Here is a 21,317-nt window from a genome sequence, read left to right as displayed (position 1 = left end):
GGGGGGAAGAGGAGGGGTGAGGTTGGGAATGGGGAAGAACTAAAGTGTCGGGTGATTGAGGTTGGGAATGGGGAAGAACTAAAGTGTCAGGTGATTGAGGTTGGGAATGGGGAAGAACGAAAGTGTCGGGTGATTGAGGTTGGGAATGGGGAAGAACGAAAGTGTCGGGTGATTGACGTTGGGAGGGGGCGAGGGAATACGGGGGGAGGATGGAGTATGGGGGGGGGAGGGTCTAATGGGAGAGAATGCGGCAAGTGGGGAAGTAGGTGTAAGGGAAGGAGTTCGGTGGGGTGGGGGGAAGGAGTAAGACTGGAGGAGGGAGTAAGAGATGGGGGATGTCCAGGTGAACTTGCAAGAGAGGGGTCTGTGGTATCAATAACTGCCTCCTGGGGAGCGAACTAAGGGTGGGCATTTTAGGAGGGAATGGTGACTATGAGGGAGCAGAAGGAGCCGGTAGGATGGGAGGGTGAAGGTGCATCGGTAGTGGTAGAAGGGACAGTGAGGGTGGTTGGTGGGGACTCGGAGGCAGACATAGACCCTGGGGGTGGGAAGGAGGTCGTCAGGGAGGTCAATGTGGATGGGGGTGGGATTCTCAGGAAGGAAGGGAACATGCACGTTCACCTTGGAATGACAAAGGTTCTGGCTGGTAGGTGACGGTGGGAATGTGGAAGGTGTTGCTGGGGGCTCAACAGTGATGGGAGAGAAAGACATGGGTGACTGGGGGAGGGGAAAGGACAGGGGAGTTGAGCAAAATTCTGACTACGACCATTGTTGTCAAAATCGAAAGTGAGCGGAGCCCAGTGTTGGACAGGTACAGCTGCTGCATTGGAGTGTGATGCAGGTCAGCTCAGGTGGACAACTGAAAGTGAACCCCAGCAGGCAGCACTGAAAATGCTCGAGACAGTGAGATGAGTGAGATGGATGAAGGCTCCGTGTGCGTGGGTGAGTGCCAGCGTGAGGCTCCGAAAGGCCCTGCCACCCACACACTTCTCCCTCCAGGATCACTCTTGGTTTAGCTGCGTGCAGCTGAACAGCTAGTGGGGGTGGGAGGGGATGCAGTGGGAGGCCTCGTGAAGCCTGTCAATGAAGCTGAAAGACAGCATTACACATTCAGTGAAAGTGAATATATCTTCAGATTATAAAGTGACAAAATGTGTTCACCCGTACAACCACTTGTTATCAGAATTTCTTAACTTTTCTAGGCCTGACACTTCTATGTGCAGTCCTGACACCCGCAGCAGGGGTGGAGACAGCCTCTGCAATGGTTGGCCCTGTTGCCTCTGATGAGGCATGTGTCCTCTGGAGAGCTGAGGCCTTGAGGGCCCTGGCTTGCTTGGTTGTCCTCCTGTGGGCCAGCTGCTCCCTCTGTGACGACAGAGGACATGGTTGAGGGGTCACAGGCAAAGAGGACTTGGAGGGAGCAGACAGCCTCCGAGATTCCTGAGTGGATGACCCAGTGATGTCTAGCTGCTGCTTCTCCTCCCTTCAGGTGCCCAAGGGCCCCGGCCTGACTTCTTGAGGGGAAAGAGCAACTGGAGGGATGTCGAGTTGCTACATTCATCTCCTGTTGACTACTGCGATGGACTGCAGGTCTGAGTGCATCTCCGCGTTCTGCTGGACCAGGGTCTCCATGGCATTCGCCATCCTTCCCATGGAGACCTCCTTACATGCACTTGTGGGCACCACTTCATCAGAGAGCAGGCAGATGCACCTCTCTAACTTGCATGCCACTCTGTTGAGAGCTTCCAACAGCTCTGTATGATGTTCCCCCGTCTTCTGCTGGCTCTCCATGATGAGTTGGAAGACCAAATTCAGAGAGTCATCGTCTGACTCGGACCTCACAGACGCCGCTTCCTCAGCAGTCCTCCGAGTGCCGGGGAGTTCGGCTGAACCTGCCTCCTCCTGTTTCAGACAAGTGTCCATGCGGTGACCATCCGATTGTGAACCCGAGCCTGCTCTAGATCTAGGTCCCACTGAGGTGTGTGTCTTTGTACTGGTGGAGGGTGTGGGTAAGCTTTGTGACAGGTCTTCCAGGCTGCCTATTTCCAACTCTTCAATACAGGAGGTGTCCTCTTGGTTGGAGGTGAGGATCTGGATGGAGCTGAGGGACTGGCTGGCTGAGAGTGTCGGTCGCTTGGCAGAGCTCCCTGTGAACCAAAGTAGAGATAATTAGTGCATGGCAGCAGAGTCAAAAACAGGAGGTAGAGCACTCACAGTTGCATTGAGAGCAGGATGATGTGGTGCAGGATCCTCAGGTGGGTGTTCACTGCCGACTTCACTGTCGCCACAGGCACGGTCCACGTCCTCACCAGCCAATGCGATGGCACGCTCCTCAAAGTGAATGAGGGCCCTAATGTAGGTCACTCCAACCCCCAGTCTGGGACCTCTTCCTGCTATTGTGAGTCAGCTTCTCCTGTATGAAAACAGATGGAGAGTGTGAGCAGGACACATGGCTCTGCGTAGATAGTTTGTGTGGTGAGTGGAGCCATGGACGAGATGGGATGAGGACGCGAGCTCCAGAGGATATGAGCCTGATGGAGATGTGAGGGTGTGTGTGAGAGTTAGTGGTGTTGTCCCTTGAGGTGTGAGATCCCTGTGGATGTGTGATGGGTTTGTGAGTGTGAGAGTTGAGAGTGATGAGGTGGTTGACTTACCCTGGTGGAACAGATAAGATCATTCACCCTCTTCCTGCACTGGATGGCTGACCACCTATGTGTTCCAGTGACACTGACTGCTGCTGCCACCGCCTCCCAGGCCGGATTGGTGACTCTGGTGGACCTTCTGCGGCCAGAGGAGGGGAGTGGAGGACATCACAGCGGCCTTCCACTGCTTCCAACAGGCGCCACAGGGAGGCGTCACTAAATCTGGAGGCTACTGCCTTCTTTGCTTATGGGACCGCCTGTCACCTGGAGCAGTCCTGGTCTGTAGAAATGAAGTAGGCATGCGCTCTGGTGTATATTAACTATGGTGCCTGGGGCGAGGAAGCACTGGGGTCACGGTAGGGCAGGTAAATCCGAGCCCACCCACTAGCGATTTGGCATGTTTCCCGTGAATGTATAATTAATGAGGCAGGACATGCCAGGAATGGGATGATTCGGTGCAAAAACCCACCGTTGCTGCGGCTGATGTCCTTTTTGCCTCCCACTACCACACTTTGGGCAAATCTGGGACGATTCCACCCTTCAACTGTGTTTCGCTCTTCATGATCCTGTCCGACCTGCTGAGCCTTCCCAGCATTTCTGTTTTTATGCCATTTCAGGTATCCAGCGTCTGCAGTATTTTGCTTTTGTGTCAGCCCTATTTACGTTTATCTCATTTTTTGCTGCTTTACCTTGTTTGAATTTTGTGGATCTGGAGCTTTGGAGGGTCTTCTTGGCACTGTTGACTCAATACTAAATCGGAACACAACATCAGCAACTTGAGGGATGCACAAAGTAACGGAACATGAACTTCACTTCAAATGTTATACACGAAGCTCCACTGGATGCACCTTTACAGCCCACAAAGGTAGAGACATCCCTGTGAAAAATATTCCTAGTACCTTTGAGAAGATGAATCTTCCGACCCCTTCCTGTGTCCATGGCTCGTGGTAAAACTCAGCCCTTCTCTCCTCTTCTGGGTTTCCAATGACATCAGTCATAATCTGGATCAAATTCAAAGCATTAGTGATCAAAGTACTTTAGCACATCAAGTGTCCAAATTAAACTAGAAAAAAGATTTTTTTGTCAAAGCTTTTCGTCTTGCACTCATCAGGACATTTTGCAAGAATATCAAACGTGAAGGGAAAAACAATTTATACAATATAAGAGAGTGCTGATTGTTTGGCAAGTGGACTCCGATTGGTAGAGGCATTGCCTTGGAGAATACACCAGTTGATGATGACTGATAGTTAACTGCCAAGCATTGTTTGAAATTTAAACCAGGCAACTTGACTCTGATTGGTCAAGGCATTGCCCTGAGGAATGAACCAGCGAATGGCTGTCACTTATTTTGTTTAGCTGAAACAGGCGCAATATGTGTACATGTTTTTTCTGTCTGCAAAGAGCAGGGCCCTGTGTATTAATATATGTAGCTTCCAGTACACGCAAATACACCACACTGCGAGCCTGACAGACAATTTTAACTTGGTTATCAACATAATTCTTAGCACACTGAGGATTATTTAGCAAATGTTGTCCAATCAATTGCGGAATCACATCTAATGTTGGATAATGTGTTTTGAGTCTTGCAAGCATTGGCTGGCTGCGTACAGTCTGTACCTTGCCTGTTACGAACAGTAGAAGGGACATGCTGTTTGATAAGATCCACCAGTGTTTGGGATGTACAATGATACATTCGGTATTCTTGCAAATTGTCCTGATGAGTGCAAGATGAAAAGGTTTGACAAAAAAATCTCTTTTTTCAGCAATAAACTATTATAATACAATTGAGTTGCAGTTGTATTTGAGGGAATAAACTTTATTGCAAAGGGGGATGGAGTATAAAAGTAGGAAAGTCTTGCTGCATTGTATAGGGCATTGGTGAGACCGCACCTGGAGTACAGTGTGCAGTTTTGGTCACCTTACTTAAGGAGCGACATACTTGGCATTGGAGGCAGTTCAGAGAAGATTCACTAGCCTGATTTCTGGGATGAAGGGATTGTCTTATGAGGAAAGACTGAGCAGGTTAGGCCTAAACTCATTGGAATTAAGAAGGATGAGAGGTGATCTCATTGAAACATAAAAGTTGGTTTGACAGGGTAGATGCTGAGAGGATATTTCTCTTTCTGGGGGAATCTAGAACTAGGAGGCAAAGAGGGGCATTTAGGACAGACATGGGGGGGAATTTCTTTTCTCAGTGTTAGACAGTGTTTGGAATTATCTCCCCCAGTGAGCAGTGGAGGCTGGGTCATTGAATATATTTAAGGCTGAGTTAGACAGATTTTGATTGACAAGGGAGTCAAGGTTAATGGGGGACAGGCAGGAAAAGTGGAATTAAAGCCACATCAGATCAGGTATGGTCTTATTGACTGGTGGAGCAGGCTTGAGGGGCTGACAGGCCTATTCCTGCTCCTACTTGTATTCTTATGAATTTAAAACATCAGTATCAAATGGAAGATTCCAGCAACAACGCTCTGGTTAGACACATCCTTCCTCTAGTAGTGCCAAAACCAAGACCTGCCTGTCTAACAACTAGGGCTGCTGCCTTTGTAGGATCATTCTCAATTTATTTGTGCAAGTAGATTTCCAAAAGTGTTGACAGACATTTCTATAATCCCAGAGATAGGAATTACATGAAGCTACAAGTTTCTTGATTTCCTCTAATTTTGAGAACTATTGCATTTAATACATGGTTACAACATGGAGTTCCCCGCCACCCCAGTGAAAAAGGATGTTTATAAGGGCGAGTTATATCTTATGAAAAATTACACACATATCCCTAAACATTTGCAGGCTAGTTGGCCTGAAAGTTGTTCAACAGGGTAGAGTTACACCTTGGGGTATTGTCCTATATAAACGCTTAATGTACCATTTGTAATTTCACCCTCCATGATTTTAGCCGTGGTGTTTAAAATTAATGGGTTAGTATCTCTGCTAAAATAGTGGCAAGAGAATGTCAGGCCAATACTTGCAGCATTCATGTGCTAATTTCCCACCACATAATTGCAGAGCTAGTGTCTTTCAAAATGGTTTCTATAAGAGATAATTAAGGTAACCCTATACAGTACTTCCTTTCTGTTCCAAGACTTCACACAGTTATTTGCTGAAGGCAGTGTGTAAAAAGCCAGAACAAGATGTCACCTGCATACAATTGTAAATCAAAATCAGACAGTGTTCCCTGACCTGCTAGTCACCGGTAACTATTCAAACTAGAGATTTGAAAGATAATTTTCAACCTGAGTTTCTTCTTAACTCCAAAGAACTGACTTCCTGCTCCATTGATATGTCAGTTTTGACTAGCTAAGAAGTAGCGCTAATACCATCTGAGTAGCTAAGCGTAAACAACACTCAAATTTCCTGAGTTATTCCATTTGCAAAATTATACACATAATCAGGTCAAATCTGGTCCACAAGCCCTCGTCCTATATGGCATATTTAGTTCAGAAATTTTACTTAACAGCCTAAACTTATCAAAGATACTGAAACAATGAAATATTTATATTCTTTTTTTCTGGTGACTTGTTTGTGTTTTCACCTGCTCATGTTAAGGCACGGGTTGCTGCAATTCTCTTTAGATACAGTACTGAAGTGAATCAAAGCTCCGAGAACACCTTTGAAATATAACACTATAGAAATGTACTGGATGAAAAGACTTTTAATCATACAGATAAGTGGAAAAGTCAGGCTATTTGAACCAGATGGTTTAAATTTGAATCACAGTAAATTTAAAACAGGTAATTATTTCAAATAATCTACAAGACATCTGGGAGAAGGGAACGTGGGTGGCTTGTTAGAGAGTTTGATGTATTTTGAGCAGTTGAAATGCTTTTGCTAAACCTTTATTGCTCTCATGAGGTCTAACCCCAATATCGTCATCAGACACTCTCACTTTAGGTATAGCAAAGCTTAGAAGAACTGTTATGTACTTTGTGCCCTTTTAATCTTCTTAATCTAGATTATTTTGGTTTCCATATTTCATCGATCCCAACCTTCAAAGGTTCAAAAGTTTTCTTGTCTTGAGATCTTAGTGTGCTTTCAGTTACATGCCCAGGAAACAAACTGCAAAGGCTGATATTTCCTTTTAGCTATTGGCCTTACCCTTTGTGTTCATGAGATCTCTATAAGTCACAGCCTGAGGTATTGAACTATTCTTGCATTCCTACCTTATAGTCTCGACACTGTGACTTCATCCAGTCCTGGATGAACTCCTGAGGGTGGTTGCTGAAGCTCAGCATGAAGTCACGTTGGATCTTCAACTGATTGATCGATTCAATCGTGTCATGAATCTAGAAAATAACACATCTGCTTGTTATTTTCTCAAAACACTTCCAGAATCTTCACGGGTATCATCAGAACATCTGATCAAACTCCAGCAAAACATAATGTACGCGTGCGTGCAAGTCAGCAATTTTTATTTTTGCTTGGCCCATGCAAGTATAGTGTAAGGGGGTAAGAGCAGAAACATGGGAGGAGGAAAGCCCATTGTGCTATCTCCAGCAGACAATGTACAATCCACACTTCAGTCAGCTTGGCCAACTGCCTTTCACTGATGATATTTCCATGGTCCTAACAGGGCAGGAAGCAGTGGTCCATAGAATATCTGGTTAACCTGTGTTTACATATGATCCTTTTGGACTCCAATTCTTTCTCTTAGAACGATTTTCCCAACTCTTTTTTTTAAAGGATTAATTGTTCACTGTGCTAACTGTTAGAAGTTTATTCCACATATCTGGTAGAAAATAATTCTTCTTAGCATATAGGAAATTGCAAATTAGAAGCATGTGTAGGCCATTTGGCCCCTTGAGCCTGCTCCACCATTCAATAAGGGCACGGCTGATCTAATTGTGGCCTTAACACCACAATCCTACCTATACCCAATACCCTTTGATTCCCTTGTTAGTTAAGAATCTGTCTCTGCCCTAAAAATATCCATTGACTCTGCTTCCGCTGCTCTCTGTGGAAGAGTTCCACAGGTTCACAACCCTCAGAGAAAGATTTCTCCATCTCCAACTTAAGTGGGAGCCCCCTTACTTTTAAACTATGTCCCCTAGTTCAAGTCTCTCCCAGAAGGGGAAACACCCTCTCAGCAGCCACTCAGTCGAGCCCCCTCAGCATCTTACATGCTTCAATAAGACCATCTCTCATTCTTCTAAACTCCAGTGGATACAGGCCCATTTTGTCCAACCTTTCCTGATAAGATAACCCCTTCATCCTAGAAAACAGTCTTTCTTGAGCTAACCACTTTTATCCAGTTTTGACATCAGGTTTAGGCTTTTTAGTACTTGTGTCTTTCATAGGTATAACTCTGGAAAGGGAACCATTCCAATGTAAATAACTCTCCATAACAGTCAAGTGATCAAAATAAAGTTCTTGGACTGAACTCTATTACTCATGTTTTCAAGCTATAGACCACAAATTAGAAATATAAAGAATGTCAGATAAGTGAAGACCTTTAGATCCAATGGAGTTCATCACTATGGTGTACAAACTCTTTACATTGTCATATATTGAATAACTCTGACACTTCTATCTCATTTACTAGGTAAATTTTAAACATTTATCATTGCTGAATTAAAAAATGTCTTCCTGGTATACGCTATAAATTTAGTTTTTTTTTAACCAATTTTTATTTATCTGCTCTGACCTGACTTACCTTGAAGTAAAGTTCTGGGTTTCGCTGATCTACATTATTTGAATTTCTTAATTCGAGTCCTATCTTTCAACACTATAATACTTAAGCTTCTCTAATCTTTCCACAAAGCTCAACTACTTCACACTCGGAGTCAGTTCACGTTGCTCCTTTCTGTACACATTAGAATGCACGTATATCTCCTTTGTAGCATGGTGGCCAAAATTGCTGTCATGCAGTCTCATAGTTGCTCATGGGATCGCTTTACCACACTGTGTGAGGTGCCTTTGTGGCTGGTGGGTGGGAGTTGGTGGGGGATAGGGGGATGAGAGGCAAGGCGTTCAATCCAAAGTGTAAGTATGGCAATTTTGACTGAGGTTGGATAAGATCCAACAATAATCAGGGTTGGAGGAGGATTTATGTGCAAATATACAATACACAGCAAGCATATACTAAAACATTTTGCATACATCACCTTGTCTGTAAAAAAAGGATTAAAACATAATTCACATACCAAATTTCACACTCTTCAATAATAAGGTATTTCTTTATGAGATTGGGTCATGATGTCTATGAGGTTTCTTTCGGCCGATCACATAAATAATAAACACACTTTGGTAACAGACTTTGGGTGTCCATTCTTTATAGATTGGTAATATGTCAATGCATTATTCTGGCTTGAGATGGGTTATTTTGCAGGCCCTTGTTAGTGGTAAACCCGGGCTGAAAAACAAGGATTATAATCCTGGAAATATAGCTCCATTGCTATGTTTGCCATTAGTAAGACTCTGCACTGGGAGGGCTAGATTTTGCCAACAGTGTGCCTTTCCCAATGTTGTAACCGGGACTATTTGCCGCTTCAGTTTTCTCTCTTTCTGCCTTTTCCCGCGCGATTATAATTAAAATTCTCAATGCCAGGGGCATGCATGCAAAACACATTTGATTTAGTGGTTGGGGCAGCTTTTCATTGGCAAAACCTGCCGTCAGCTGACAATGCTGCACCTACAGCTAGCCTATTAAAGAGTTTCTGGTCAAACAGAGAGGTTGTGCGTCACAGCCACAGCTTTCCTGGCCAACTCCACTGCGTTAACATGAGACATGAGGGCACAAACTTTTTTCAAAATTAATCTTCATTTATAAATATTTCACATTACATTGGTTTCTGTTTATTTGTTGAGACTAGCTTACTCAGAGAGGTAAATGTACCGGCACACCTCATGGTTCCAATGCACTGATGGTTACAGCGGAACTAGGGGACACTTCCTTTATTGTGGAAGAAACAATGTTATGTTTTTGTGTTCACTCTTTATTGAATGTTCATATTAGTGTCCAGTGTGGTACTCACCAGTCTGTGGGATGTGGCTGAACTTGCAGGCTCAGCTGACCCTCCTTTCTACACATTGTAAAGGACAATGTCCGAAATCACTCTCAGAGGGCATAACTGAAATGTTGTAGGTGAACTCAAACGCCCCCTGTAAGGATTCTGCCAACCAACATACTTGGACAGTACTAACACTGCCCTTCAGATCCCTCATTTTCTTACCTTGACTAACAGTCCCCACCAGCCCACCCCCACCTCACCCAGGATGCCAGGCCCTCCTTACTTCACTCCTCCATGCCCCCAACCCAAGCCTCTTTCCTCCCTGGGTCCCTCTTCCAATCCTCCATGCTCCTGGCCCCATTCCACAATGCCCCCCCCCCTCTCCACTGACTCGCCCTTTCCCCTCCTGAGCCTCCCACAAGAGCCCATTCTCCTGCTCCCACGCCCCCCTTGTGTCGTAGAATTAAACAAGGAAAACCGCTGACCTTACACACAACTGCACAAAACCAACACTGCTCACCACCTTTAAGTGATTGTGAACCAGGTGCCACGAGATTCTTGTGCGCCCCTGACTTTATCTTGAAGGCCAAACTTTATGGAAAACTGTTTCAGGTTAATGAGTGTTCATGACATGCAAATGTATTGCAAGTTCGAACCCGCCACAGACCAGGATAATTTTCCACATGCTGCCGTCATGCACCTTCCCCAGCTGCTTCAGGATTATTGGTTGCCCAGGGGTTTCAGGAAAGTCCATCTCCCTCCCGTACACTTCACACAAGAGTGTAGGCAAGGGAGGGACATGTAGACACAACAACCATCATCGGACCAAGGGACAGCCCTGTGTTACCAACATTTCCTCGGTCTCAATCTGGAGCCCAACTAGCTGTCCACTTGTGCTTGCAGGAGAAAAGAGCACAGAGCCTAAGTGGAGCTGGCCAAGACTGCTGGAGAGGTGTCTGATATCTGTGCTCTCACCCCTGTGGAGATAGAGGCCCTAACACTGGCTGGGAGCAGGGCGGTTGCTCGTTATCAGACACTGATATTAGAGCGATTTGCATGGAGAATGAGGGCCATTCGCACTTTGCAAATGAGGTCACACTGGAAAGGGAAAGCACTGCACCCCCCTCCCCAGTCAATAGTTCAGCGTTTAGTATCACATGACCTACTTGTGCACATCCTTCCTTTGCAAGAACACTGCACCAATACGTGTCGGAGGAAGCCACAAGTGAGGCTCTGCCATTTCCTCTGATGACGAAATTGTTCAAGTCTCAGAAGGTGCATTGTCACATCCACCTCCTGGTCAAAGCACCAGTGCAGATACCTGAACCTGAGGTTAGACGCTCGTGATTCTGCTCTGACTCACACTCTGGTGAGCAGCTCACTGTTAAGAAGTTGCAGATGATGGAGGCTGTGACAGCCCAGGTTTGCAGGAGGCCAGGCCCATGCTGTGCCCCAGGACGACGATGGGCCTCTGTTGAGGACCCCACACAGGCTGCTAGAGTTGCAGAGATAGACAGGGGAGAATCTGATGGAGCTGCTCGAAGCATTGAGCAGACATGTGCGGGCATGGAGGAGTCCACCCAGGCCGTGACCTCTGCCATGTATCAGTTGGATGAGTGCATTGCTTCCTCCATCGCGAGGCTGACTGTCATGGAGAAGCAGACCCAGGAGACCCCTCAGTGAGTGCCTGGTGTAAGTGTGAACCTGCAGACCATCGCTGGTGAAACGACCAGTGTTGCAGTGGACCAGCGAGAGGTGGGTGGTGCCCCTGGATGTCCCTCCAGGTACACTTCCACCCTGTGTAAAGCAAGGAGGTACCAACCCGCACCAAGATGACCGAGGAGCTGCAACCTGACACTCTAGGTTTCCTCTCAAAGCACTCTGAGGGTTGCTAGTTTCTCCCCATCTCCTCTGCCGGTGACCTGACCTCTTCCAGCGGCAGCAGCCACAGAGCAGGTTCGTACAGTAGCCCTCTACCTTCCCGGGGTCCTCCAGGCCAGCAGCAGCTAGAAGACACCCACTATGATCAGGGAAGACCAGAGGGCCATGCCTGCCTCCTGGTCATTTGCAACACCTCACTGCAGCACTTGCAAATGTTTTAAGAAGGGCACTTAAACCCACCCACTGTGGCTTTGGGGTTTCTGTGGCTTTGTAATGATGATGTTGTCTATGTTGAATGTTGGGCAAGTAACAGGTGGGAGTACTCAACAACATCTGGACAATGGGCATGATAGTTTGCAGTTTTAATAAGCGAAAGCATCAGCTCATCCGACGTGGAAAGTCTACATGTGGGATTTTGAACTGAATGCCATTAGACCTCAATGGCCCAAAAGGAAGAACTGTGACTGTGGCCCATAATGAAGACCAGTATTAAACGCTGGTTAGGCCACAGCTAGAGTATCGCGTGCAGTTCTGGAATCCACATTATAGGAAGGATGTGATTGCACTATAGAGAGTGCAGAGGAGATTTACCAGGATGTTTCCTGGGCTGGAGAGTTCTAGTTATGAGGAGAGATTGGATAGACTGGGTTTATTTTCCCTGGAGCAGAGGAGATTGAGGGGGGGACATGATTGAGGTGTATAAAATTATGAGGGGCATAGATAGGGCAGACAGGAAGGAATTTTTCCCCTTGGTGGAGGGATCAATAACCAGGGGTCATAGATTTAAAGTAAGGGGCAGGAGGTTTAGAGGGGATGTGAGGAAGAATTTTTTCACCCAGAGGGTGGCGAGAATCTGGAACTCACTGCCTGAAAGGGTGCTGGAGGCAGAAGCCCTCATAACATTTAAGACGTATTTGGATGTGCACTTGCGATGCCATGGCATACAAGGCTATGGGCCTAGTGCTGGAAAATGGGAGTAGGATAATTAAGTACTTGTTTGACTGGCGCAGACTCAATGGGCCAAAGGGCCTTTTTCTGTGCTGTAGACCTCTATGACTCTACTGTCTCCTGAAAATACTGCTGCTCTGCCATTTGTAGGTAGATCATCCGAGTGCAATAGACTCAAGTGCTTGCCTGACGCCTTGGTCCTCCTCTCCCCTGCTGCCTGGCCTTGTGCTGCCTCCTGTGGCTGCTGCTGGGGTCTGTTTGTGATGCCTCTACAGCATTGTCTTGAGCCTCATTGCGTACTCCTTCACGTGCCAGTGGGCTCAACATGACTGGGTGTGTGACACCCATTGTTAAATCCCTCCAAATTGGTGACAGACTGACCTGGTTGTGCGTTTCAACAAGTGGCCCTCTACTCCTCTAATGAGCTTAGCCACGCTAAGAGCCTTGTCCTCCGCCATTCCACTGCACCCCGCCCCCAAAAATCCCCTCATCCCTCAGCACCTCAGATCAGCCTTTTAGACCTTGATCTTTTTCTGTCTGGATACAAGCTCTTCAATGGAGACAACTGTGATGAAGATCAGCCCCACACTCCCTGCAGTTCGGCCAGGCTGCTTAAAAGACCACCAGCTTTCTCTAGGCGGGTTTCAGCAAGCACAGGAGACCCGTGGGAGTTGCATTAAATTGCTCAGTCACCACTAAATTGCGGCGGCTTCATGAATAAATAGCCTCAAGTGGCTCATGAATGAGCCGGATTACCTCCCTGCTGTGAGTGGGAAAGCAGCGTACACCAGCCTCCTTGCCGCCGTCTTAATCGGGGTAGGTTCTCCCAGCGGCGGCAGCAGGCTGACACGCGGCCTCTTGCAAGGCCCGACCACCATGTCACCTGATTAAATTCCGCCCTGTATCGGTCTCAGCTGCTAGGAGGCACTGAATTCAGATGGCACAGGGATCTCTGTAGGAAAGATCGTCTTTTAGCAAAATACGCTTTTTAAAAGAATTTATACTGTGACCATCAATGTGAAGAGCGGTTCCTTGAAGTATAATTTATTTATACAAAAAAGCACAAGGTTCCGGAGGCTCTGTACAGTCTGCATTAGAACTGGCAGCCCATGCTTTCATTTGTTGATACTGATGGATCTTCTGTGTAATTCCATCATTTGCTGTTTCTATTATAGAGATTACTGTGCCTCGCAAAGCAGGCTCAGCATGGTCTGAGGTAATAAGGCCCAGTGTGATTCTGTGAGCTCATGGCTTCTATAATCCCTCGACATGAAAACAAGCCAGATCTCCTCAACCGAACAAGAAAAATAAACTGAGCTCAGCTCTTCCATCATCACATAGATACCCTTACATACCAATGTTCATATTAATTTTCGTATAAATACTGACTTGATAATTTATTAGGCAGCGGAAAAAAAGATCAAAGTTAGTGAAATGGCTAATGATAAATCAACAGGAGTACAAGAATGTGATGTCGGTAATAGTCAGGCTGGAGTACTATAGTTTCACAATGCTACGCCTTATGGGCACTTACAGTCCAGTTCTCAGTGAATCCACTGGAATAAAACTAGAATTCAGGACTAATTGAGTAATGCCACTCACAACAAAAAGGCCATCAGGGATAGCTGATTTAGGTAATACAAAGTCCTATGGGCATTGTCTATGTACACTCTTTCCTTCTCCATTATTCCACCAAATTAGAAGGCGACCTGAACTCTGTTTAGAAATTCAATTATTCAATAAAGATTCTTTAATGTCTTTCTGAAAAAAATATTGCTGACTCACTCAGTGTAACAACAAGAGAACACGGAAGATCTGTGCATGTTTCCAGTGAGCCAATCAGAAGGGACTAGGAAGCTTATGTTGTTAAGGCCAAAGCAGGCAAAGATCAGCCAGAGGCTGATTTAGTTCTGCCTGTAGCACTCCAGAAGTTAAGTGCAAGAATCTGTTGCAATCCAACTCTTAATTCTTTCCATTTAATTGTAATGCTGGTTCTTATCATCTATCTCAATCACACTATAGGTCATGCCTCACAAATATACTGGAATTCTTTAAGAAAGTAACCTTGTTTATGGATAAAGAATGTCTTGTGTGTAGAATTCACTTGGATTTTCAAAATCCTTTTAATAAGGGTTCTGCATCTTAATCTTTTGAAGGTAAGGTTATGCTCTTTTGAGAACCAAAGATAATAAATAAACAAGTGATCAACCCCCTTTGAACGGGCATTTTCATGTTATTTTAACAAAACAAAAAACTACAAAGGAACCTTATCAAATTAGAATATCATTCCAAGTGTCAATTATGCAGATCATGGAGATTAACTAAACTAGATCAATTTCCCACTTAACTATCTCCATGAAAATTAGTTTAATTCTTCTGGCCTTCCTTCATAATCTCCATTATGTTACTGTAAATTTTCAATAGCACATCAATATCCAATTAAAGGTAGGGTGCTCAAAATTAGCATAATATTACAAATGTATTTCTTTCCTGATATGCAAAAGGTTATAATAACTAAGTCTGGTTCCACATGATGCATCTCAATACAAGGCTAACCTTGGTAACAACTGGATAACATTAATGAAATATTCACGGTGCATGGTCTGAGCTAGAACCTTTTGCTTTTCACCTTTGACAACGGAGAACCATTTATTGAATACTTGTTCTTGTACAACCACACATCCACATTAAATTTAATCTGCAATTGCTTAATCCACCTAATTAACATGCCCAGCTCACATTTAGTGGCTGCAATCTCCCCCATACTATACATTATTTGTGTCATTGCATATTATATCTATATTATATGTAAAAATTGCTCAATATAATCTATAAATTCCGAAATTAGAAGACCCACAACGTTTCTGGGAAATGTTACGAGCTCCAGACAGTCACCACCTTCTGCTTTTATTTCCAAGTCAATTTTCAAAGCTGGTTGCTAATTTACAGTTGATTATATAACCTTACCTTGGTCCCATGCAACAAAAGATTATCAGTTCATGGACTCCCGTCTGCCTGTACTTTCTGCAGCCTTGAGGAGTCTGTGTTCCACACTTATACAGAACCTGTGAGGTTGCAGCTCCGTTTTCAATATCTGAGAGGGCTGCTCCCCAGGTTTTGGGTGCACTTCAGCCTTTGTCTCAAGCTGCTGAGCTTCGGCCATCCAATGCGGTGGGGGACGGGCAGATTGGAGGACTTCCTCATTAGTCTGGTCCTGGGCTTAGCTAAGGAGGTTATAAAAAGGTCCAGGGAGTGGGCAATTAAAGGAGTTGTTCAAGCCAACCCCCTGCCTCTCTTCTGTGGTTACATCCATGACCGGGTGTCCCTGGAGAGGGAGCACGCATGTCCACTGGTGTGCTTGAGGTACCCGTGACCAGTGGGCGCTGCAGAGGCTGCAATGCCTAATCGACACTCAGAATGATATTTTAATTTGGTGAGGTTCCTTTGTGGTTTTTTTGTTTTGTTAAAATAACATGAAAGTGCCCCTTCAAAGGGGGTTGATCACTTGTTTATCTATTACCATTGGTTCTCAAAAGAGCATAACCTTACTTTCAAAAGATTAAGATGCAGAACCCTTATTAAAAGGATTTTGAAAATCCAAGTGAATTCTACACACTAGACATTCTTTATCGATAATAATTGTTACCTTCTTAAAGAATTCCAGTAAATTTGTGAGGCATGTCCTAGTGGTTCAAAATCTATGCCGACAAGTCCTCAATGAACTACTTAAGAGAAGCTACGACCTTATCCTGTTAAATTCACTCAAACATTTCTGCCCAACTGATGTTAGATACACAAATTCAAAGAGTATATATTCCTTGGAGATTCTGCGGTACAATACGTCTCATTGGTTACAGATATCATATTGGCATTTAAAACCTTTGAACCTTTTCACAGCGTGTGTTTTACTGACCTACACATGCGTTTACAGATCTTTTTGACTGGGTCTGGAATTTGTTCATCTCTATCTGTAAAAAAACTCCTTCAGCATATCTGATCTCCACAATATTTCTGCCTATTTATCCCTTAGATGACCTTTCAGGGCCTGCTTCGCTTTATTGTGCTGTGCCTTTCAGCTCAATTCACCCAAAATTCAACCAGATCAGTGGTGAAGATTGCTGAATTCCAAGCAAATCATGTCCAGCGTAAGTTAAGCTGCAGCAGTTTTTTTGCACGAGTTTACAAAACATTGTGCTAGAAACTGATCCCTGACATCGCACCACCACACCACCCCCCCACCCAGCAGACCGAAGTAATCGCCACTCTAATTGCACCCCTTCATGGAGCCTTTTAAAATGAAGCTGGTTCTTCTGGGCACAAGGACACAAATAGGCATGCTTTAAAAACTTGTGAATATAATTTATTTTAACTGACGCCAAAAGTGATTACCATATAAGATGTAACTACTAAATGGTTCCGTACAGTTATTTTATAAAATCATTTTCAATTACTTTCAATGTGGGCCAGAATTTTACTACTTGTGTGGAGGTCCCGACTTCAGGAGGAAATGTGTGTTGCCGGCATGCACGGGCAAGTGGTGGGACTACCCCCTGAATTTTATTGGCCGCAGCCAATCAAGCGGCTTTCGTCTTAGTAAGGACAGCAGCCTCTCTCAAGAGCAGCCAGCCCAGAAGAATCACAGACAATGGAAAGTTTTCAAATGCAATGTTACACAGTGCAAAATAGTTGAAGATAAGCTGGTTATCCAAACGAGTAATACAAAGGTCTTTGAGTAATTCATGTCCCTAAAAGGAGTGTGCAATATGCTGAGCTAATCAGCATGACCTATCATAATCTATTATCTACTATAACTGTCCAATAACAGCGCACTGATCCCTAGTTACCAGAGGCTGACGTGGCTTAACATTTTAAGATTTTACTGGAAACTCTTTCAACCACAAGGGCTTGCGGCATTCATTCCATCAATATGATATTATTGTATATAACTGCCAGGCAATAATCTATGATAACATAAATATTAATGTTTTATTACAAAATAATGTTATTGGCTGCAATTACAGCTCGAGTATCTGACTACTGGGAGATGTTTTCTCACTGCATTTGAAAGAATTTAATCTGTGTGGTGTTCTGAAGCAACATCTCCCTGCAGATTCCTTAGATTATACGAAGTTTAATTCCTCTATTTTTCAATTTTGATCTCTTGTGTAATCTAGTTATATGCTGCACTTAGTATCGACCAATTAGTGTGTGTGAGGAAGGGTGTAACAGTGCTTTGGTGTGACATGTGGAAGTGATCACTGAGTTTGTAATCTCTAAACCACTCATTGAGAAACAGTGATTATTTATTATGCAGTGCACAGTGAAAGACGTTTAATGGGATTGTTTGGTTAGTTTTACTAATGTTGGCCATCAAACCACAGGAGAGAATACCAACCCTAATACAACATTACCCTGCAAGAAATAAAATCACAAGGCAATATAGCTCCACTACTACTACCACTGGGATGTTCTGGGGTTTACTTTTTGCTATTGAGACATTTTTTGTCTTCCATATTTCAGATTATCCCCATGGGTATCGGTCCTGGAATGTTTCAACTTTCTTTGATATCTCAGTCAAATTCATAGCCTGCCCTGGCAACAAACAGAGATAACTTTACAGGTTATTCCAACTACTGCTTATATCGCATGCCTTATTCCTATTTCCTATTTAGCTGTGGCTCAGTTGGCAGCACACTCACCCCCGACTCACAAGGTTCTCGGTTCAAGTCCCACTTTAGGACCTGAGCACTAAAATCAAGGCTGACACTCCAGTGCCAGGACTGAGGGAAGGCCACACTGTTGAAGATACCATCCTTTGAATGAGATGTTAAACCGAGATCCCATCTGTCTGCTCGGTGGGTGTAAAAGATCCCACGGTATTATTTTGAAGAAGAGCAAGGAAGACATCTCCAGTGTCCTGGCCAACAGACGAATTAGGAGGAGTAGGCCACTCGGCCCCTTGAACTTGCTACACCATTCAATAAGATCATAGCTGATCTGATTGTAATCTCAACTCCACATTCCTGCCTACCCCCCAATAACCTTTCACCCCCTTGCTTATCAAGAATCTATCTACCTCTGCCTTAAAAATATTCAAAGTCTCTGCTTATACTGCCTTTTGAAGAAGAGAGTTTCAAAGACTCATGACCCTCAGAGAAAGCGTTTCTCCTCATCTCTGTCTTAAATGGGCAACCCCTTAATTTTAAACAGTGACCCCTTGTTTGAGATTCTTCCACAAGAGGAAAGATCCTCTTGACATCCAGACACCACATGATCCTATTTGCCTCAATCAAGTTACCTCTTACTATTCTAAACTCCAGTGGATACAAGCCTAGCCTGTTCAACTTTTCCTCATAAGACAACCTGCCCGCTTCAGGTATTAGTCTAGTAAACCTTCTCTGAACTGCTTCTAAAGCATTTATGTCTTTCCTTAAATAAGGAGACCTATACTGTACACAGTTCTTCAGATATGGTCTCACTAATGCCCTGTATCAGTGAAGCATAACCTCCCTACTTTTGTATTCAATTCTCCTTGCAATAAATGATAAGATTGTATTAGCTTTCCTAAATACTTGCTGCACCTGCAAACTAGCCTTTTGTGATTCACACACTAGGACGCTCAGATCCCTCTGCATCTCAGAGCTCTGCAATTTCTCACCATTTAGATAACATGCTTCTGTTTTTACTTTTCCTGCCGAAATGGACAATTTCACATTTTGCCAGATCTTTGCCCACTCTCGCTTAACCTATCTATATCCCTTTGTAGACTCTTTATGTCCTCTTCACAAATTACTTTCCTACCTATCTTTGCGTCATCAGCAAAGTTAGAAACTATACCTTCGGTCCCTTCATCAAAGTCATTTATATAAAGTATAAAAAGTTGAGGCCCCAGCATTGATCCCTGTGGCACCCCACTCATTACATCTTGCCAACCAGAAAAAGACCCATTTATGTATACTCTCTGTTTCCTGTTAGCTAGCCAATCTTCTATCCATGCCAATATGTTACTCCCTATACCATGAGCTTTTATTTTCCGCAATAACCTTTGATGTGGCACCTTATCAAATACCTTCCGGAAATCTAAGTACAGTACATCCACTGGTTCCCCTTTATCCACAGCATATGTTACTTCATCAAAGAACTTCAATAAATTGGTTAAACATGATTTCCCCTTCACAAACCCATGTTGACTCTGCCTGATTGCCCAAGTGCCCTTCTATGACATCATTCTCACTCTATCAAGAAAAATATATTATCTGGTCATTAGAACATTGCTATTTGTGGAGGTTTGCAATGCAATAATTGGCCATCACACTTCTTACATTAGAACAGTGACTACACTTCACAGAGTGCTTAATTGGCTGCAAAGCACTTTGAGACTTCTGGTAGGTGTGAAAAGCGCGATACAAATGTAAGTCTTTTTCTCGGTTATAACCAAATAATCAAAGAGTGGTGGAACCAGGAAATAGTAGCAATAACACAGCATACATTTTACAGTATTTGTTAAGCTTAGCTAACATGTCTTTGTAACAGTAAAATATCAACTTGCATTTATTTAGTGTCTTTATCATAGCAAAACATTCCAAAGTACTTCACAGGAAAATCAAACGCAATTTGACACCGAGCTACATAAGGAGATGTGGACAGGCAACCAAAACTTGGGCAAAGAGGAACATTTTAAGGATGCATCTTAAAGGAGGAGAGGAGTAAAGAAGTTTAGGGAGGCAAGTCACGCAGGATACTTTTAAATCGACTGAATCGCTTAACTCTTCCTTAGTTCACCTGTCTTTAGACAAACTGACCAATTGTTGCACCAGGGTATCAGGTTAAAATGGGAGAATGTTTCAGTGGGTATAGTCAGTTTGTACCCCTCTTGTGTACCATGACAGAATGAAGTAACATCATACCAAGCTGAGCATTAGGCAAAAATGTTTCATTTTGTCACCGTGACCTCTCCACTCTATCTCCCAACTTGTAGATTATGGGTCTGGAATCCAGTGAAAGTCAGGCACTGATTGAGCTTTTTCACAAGAATATGTTTCAGCCACTGAGTAGATGCGACTTCTGAACTCAGGGTTATTTTGATGAAAAGATGAAAACAAGCTCTAACTGGATGCTGCCCTAATAAGACACGCCCATTTGAAAGTTTGGTTTTAGCTTGCAACTTTAGGGCTAATTGATGATTACTATGATTTGAGCTTGCCTGGAAGTGCTAAATCAGACCTCAGCTCCATGCACCCACTGCTGCTGATGGTGTGGAGAGCGCTGGCTGACACACAACAGCACCTTTCAGGTTGGCTCAGGGACAGAGGGAGAGGATTCAGATTCCCGGATGTTGCACTGGAGGTCATGATGGAGATGGTTCAGAAGAGGACGGATGTCTTGTACCACCAAGTGGGCAGGGTGGGTGGGAGAAGGCGTGCAAGTAGCTCTTCTAACCCCCTCTTCTGCAGAAGCTGGTATGTCCCTGTCTATCCTCATGCCCTTCTCAAATTCCTCTTCCAAGCTACAGGGGATCCCAATAAGATGCCCATGACCAAGCACTCACTTTCTCCCAGTTAATCCTATAGGTAAGATGAAGTAGCACAGCACTCACTTTCTTTAGGATAAGTCCTCAGAGATTTTCCAGACTAAATGCTGATAGATTGTTGATGAAGTCTTGGCAAACTTGTTGCAGAAAGTCTCCCAATGTGTCTCAAAAGTCCTCTTCGAACCTCCACAGCAGGTGAGCAGTGAAAGTTAAGCAAGGCTATAATCAGCGCTTGAAACCCTCAGAAACAACTGTTTATCAATTTGCTGTTAGGAGACATTAGCACTCGCCTCAAAGTGCCATACAGACATAGTGGATGCTCATCAACCGGATCATTAACAATCCTCCGAGCAGCTGTTCCTAATGCAC

At 44.3% G+C, this 21,317-nt stretch overlaps 1 protein-coding gene across 3 annotated transcripts in view; it reads right to left on the bottom strand.

The window, feature by feature from the left end:
- Nucleotides 1–21,317, bottom strand: part of LOC144667957 (SWI/SNF-related matrix-associated actin-dependent regulator of chromatin subfamily D member 2-like) — a 57,084-nt gene that overhangs the window by 6,982 nt on the left and 28,785 nt on the right. For all 3 annotated transcript variants that reach the window (XM_078529606.1, XM_078529604.1, XM_078529605.1), the window contains 2 exons: nucleotides 6,803–6,925; nucleotides 3,542–3,643 (listed from right to left, as the gene is read on the bottom strand). In XM_078529606.1, the coding sequence (XP_078385732.1) occupies nucleotides 3,542–3,643; nucleotides 6,803–6,925 (225 nt within the window). The remainder of the gene's footprint in view (nucleotides 1–3,541; nucleotides 3,644–6,802; nucleotides 6,926–21,317) is intronic.

This window comes from Cetorhinus maximus, chromosome 25, assembly GCF_964194155.1.
Source record: "Cetorhinus maximus chromosome 25, sCetMax3.hap1.1, whole genome shotgun sequence".
NCBI classification, from domain to species: Eukaryota; Metazoa; Chordata; class Chondrichthyes; order Lamniformes; family Cetorhinidae; genus Cetorhinus; species Cetorhinus maximus.
This window is presented reverse-complemented; position numbering and strand designations above follow the sequence as displayed.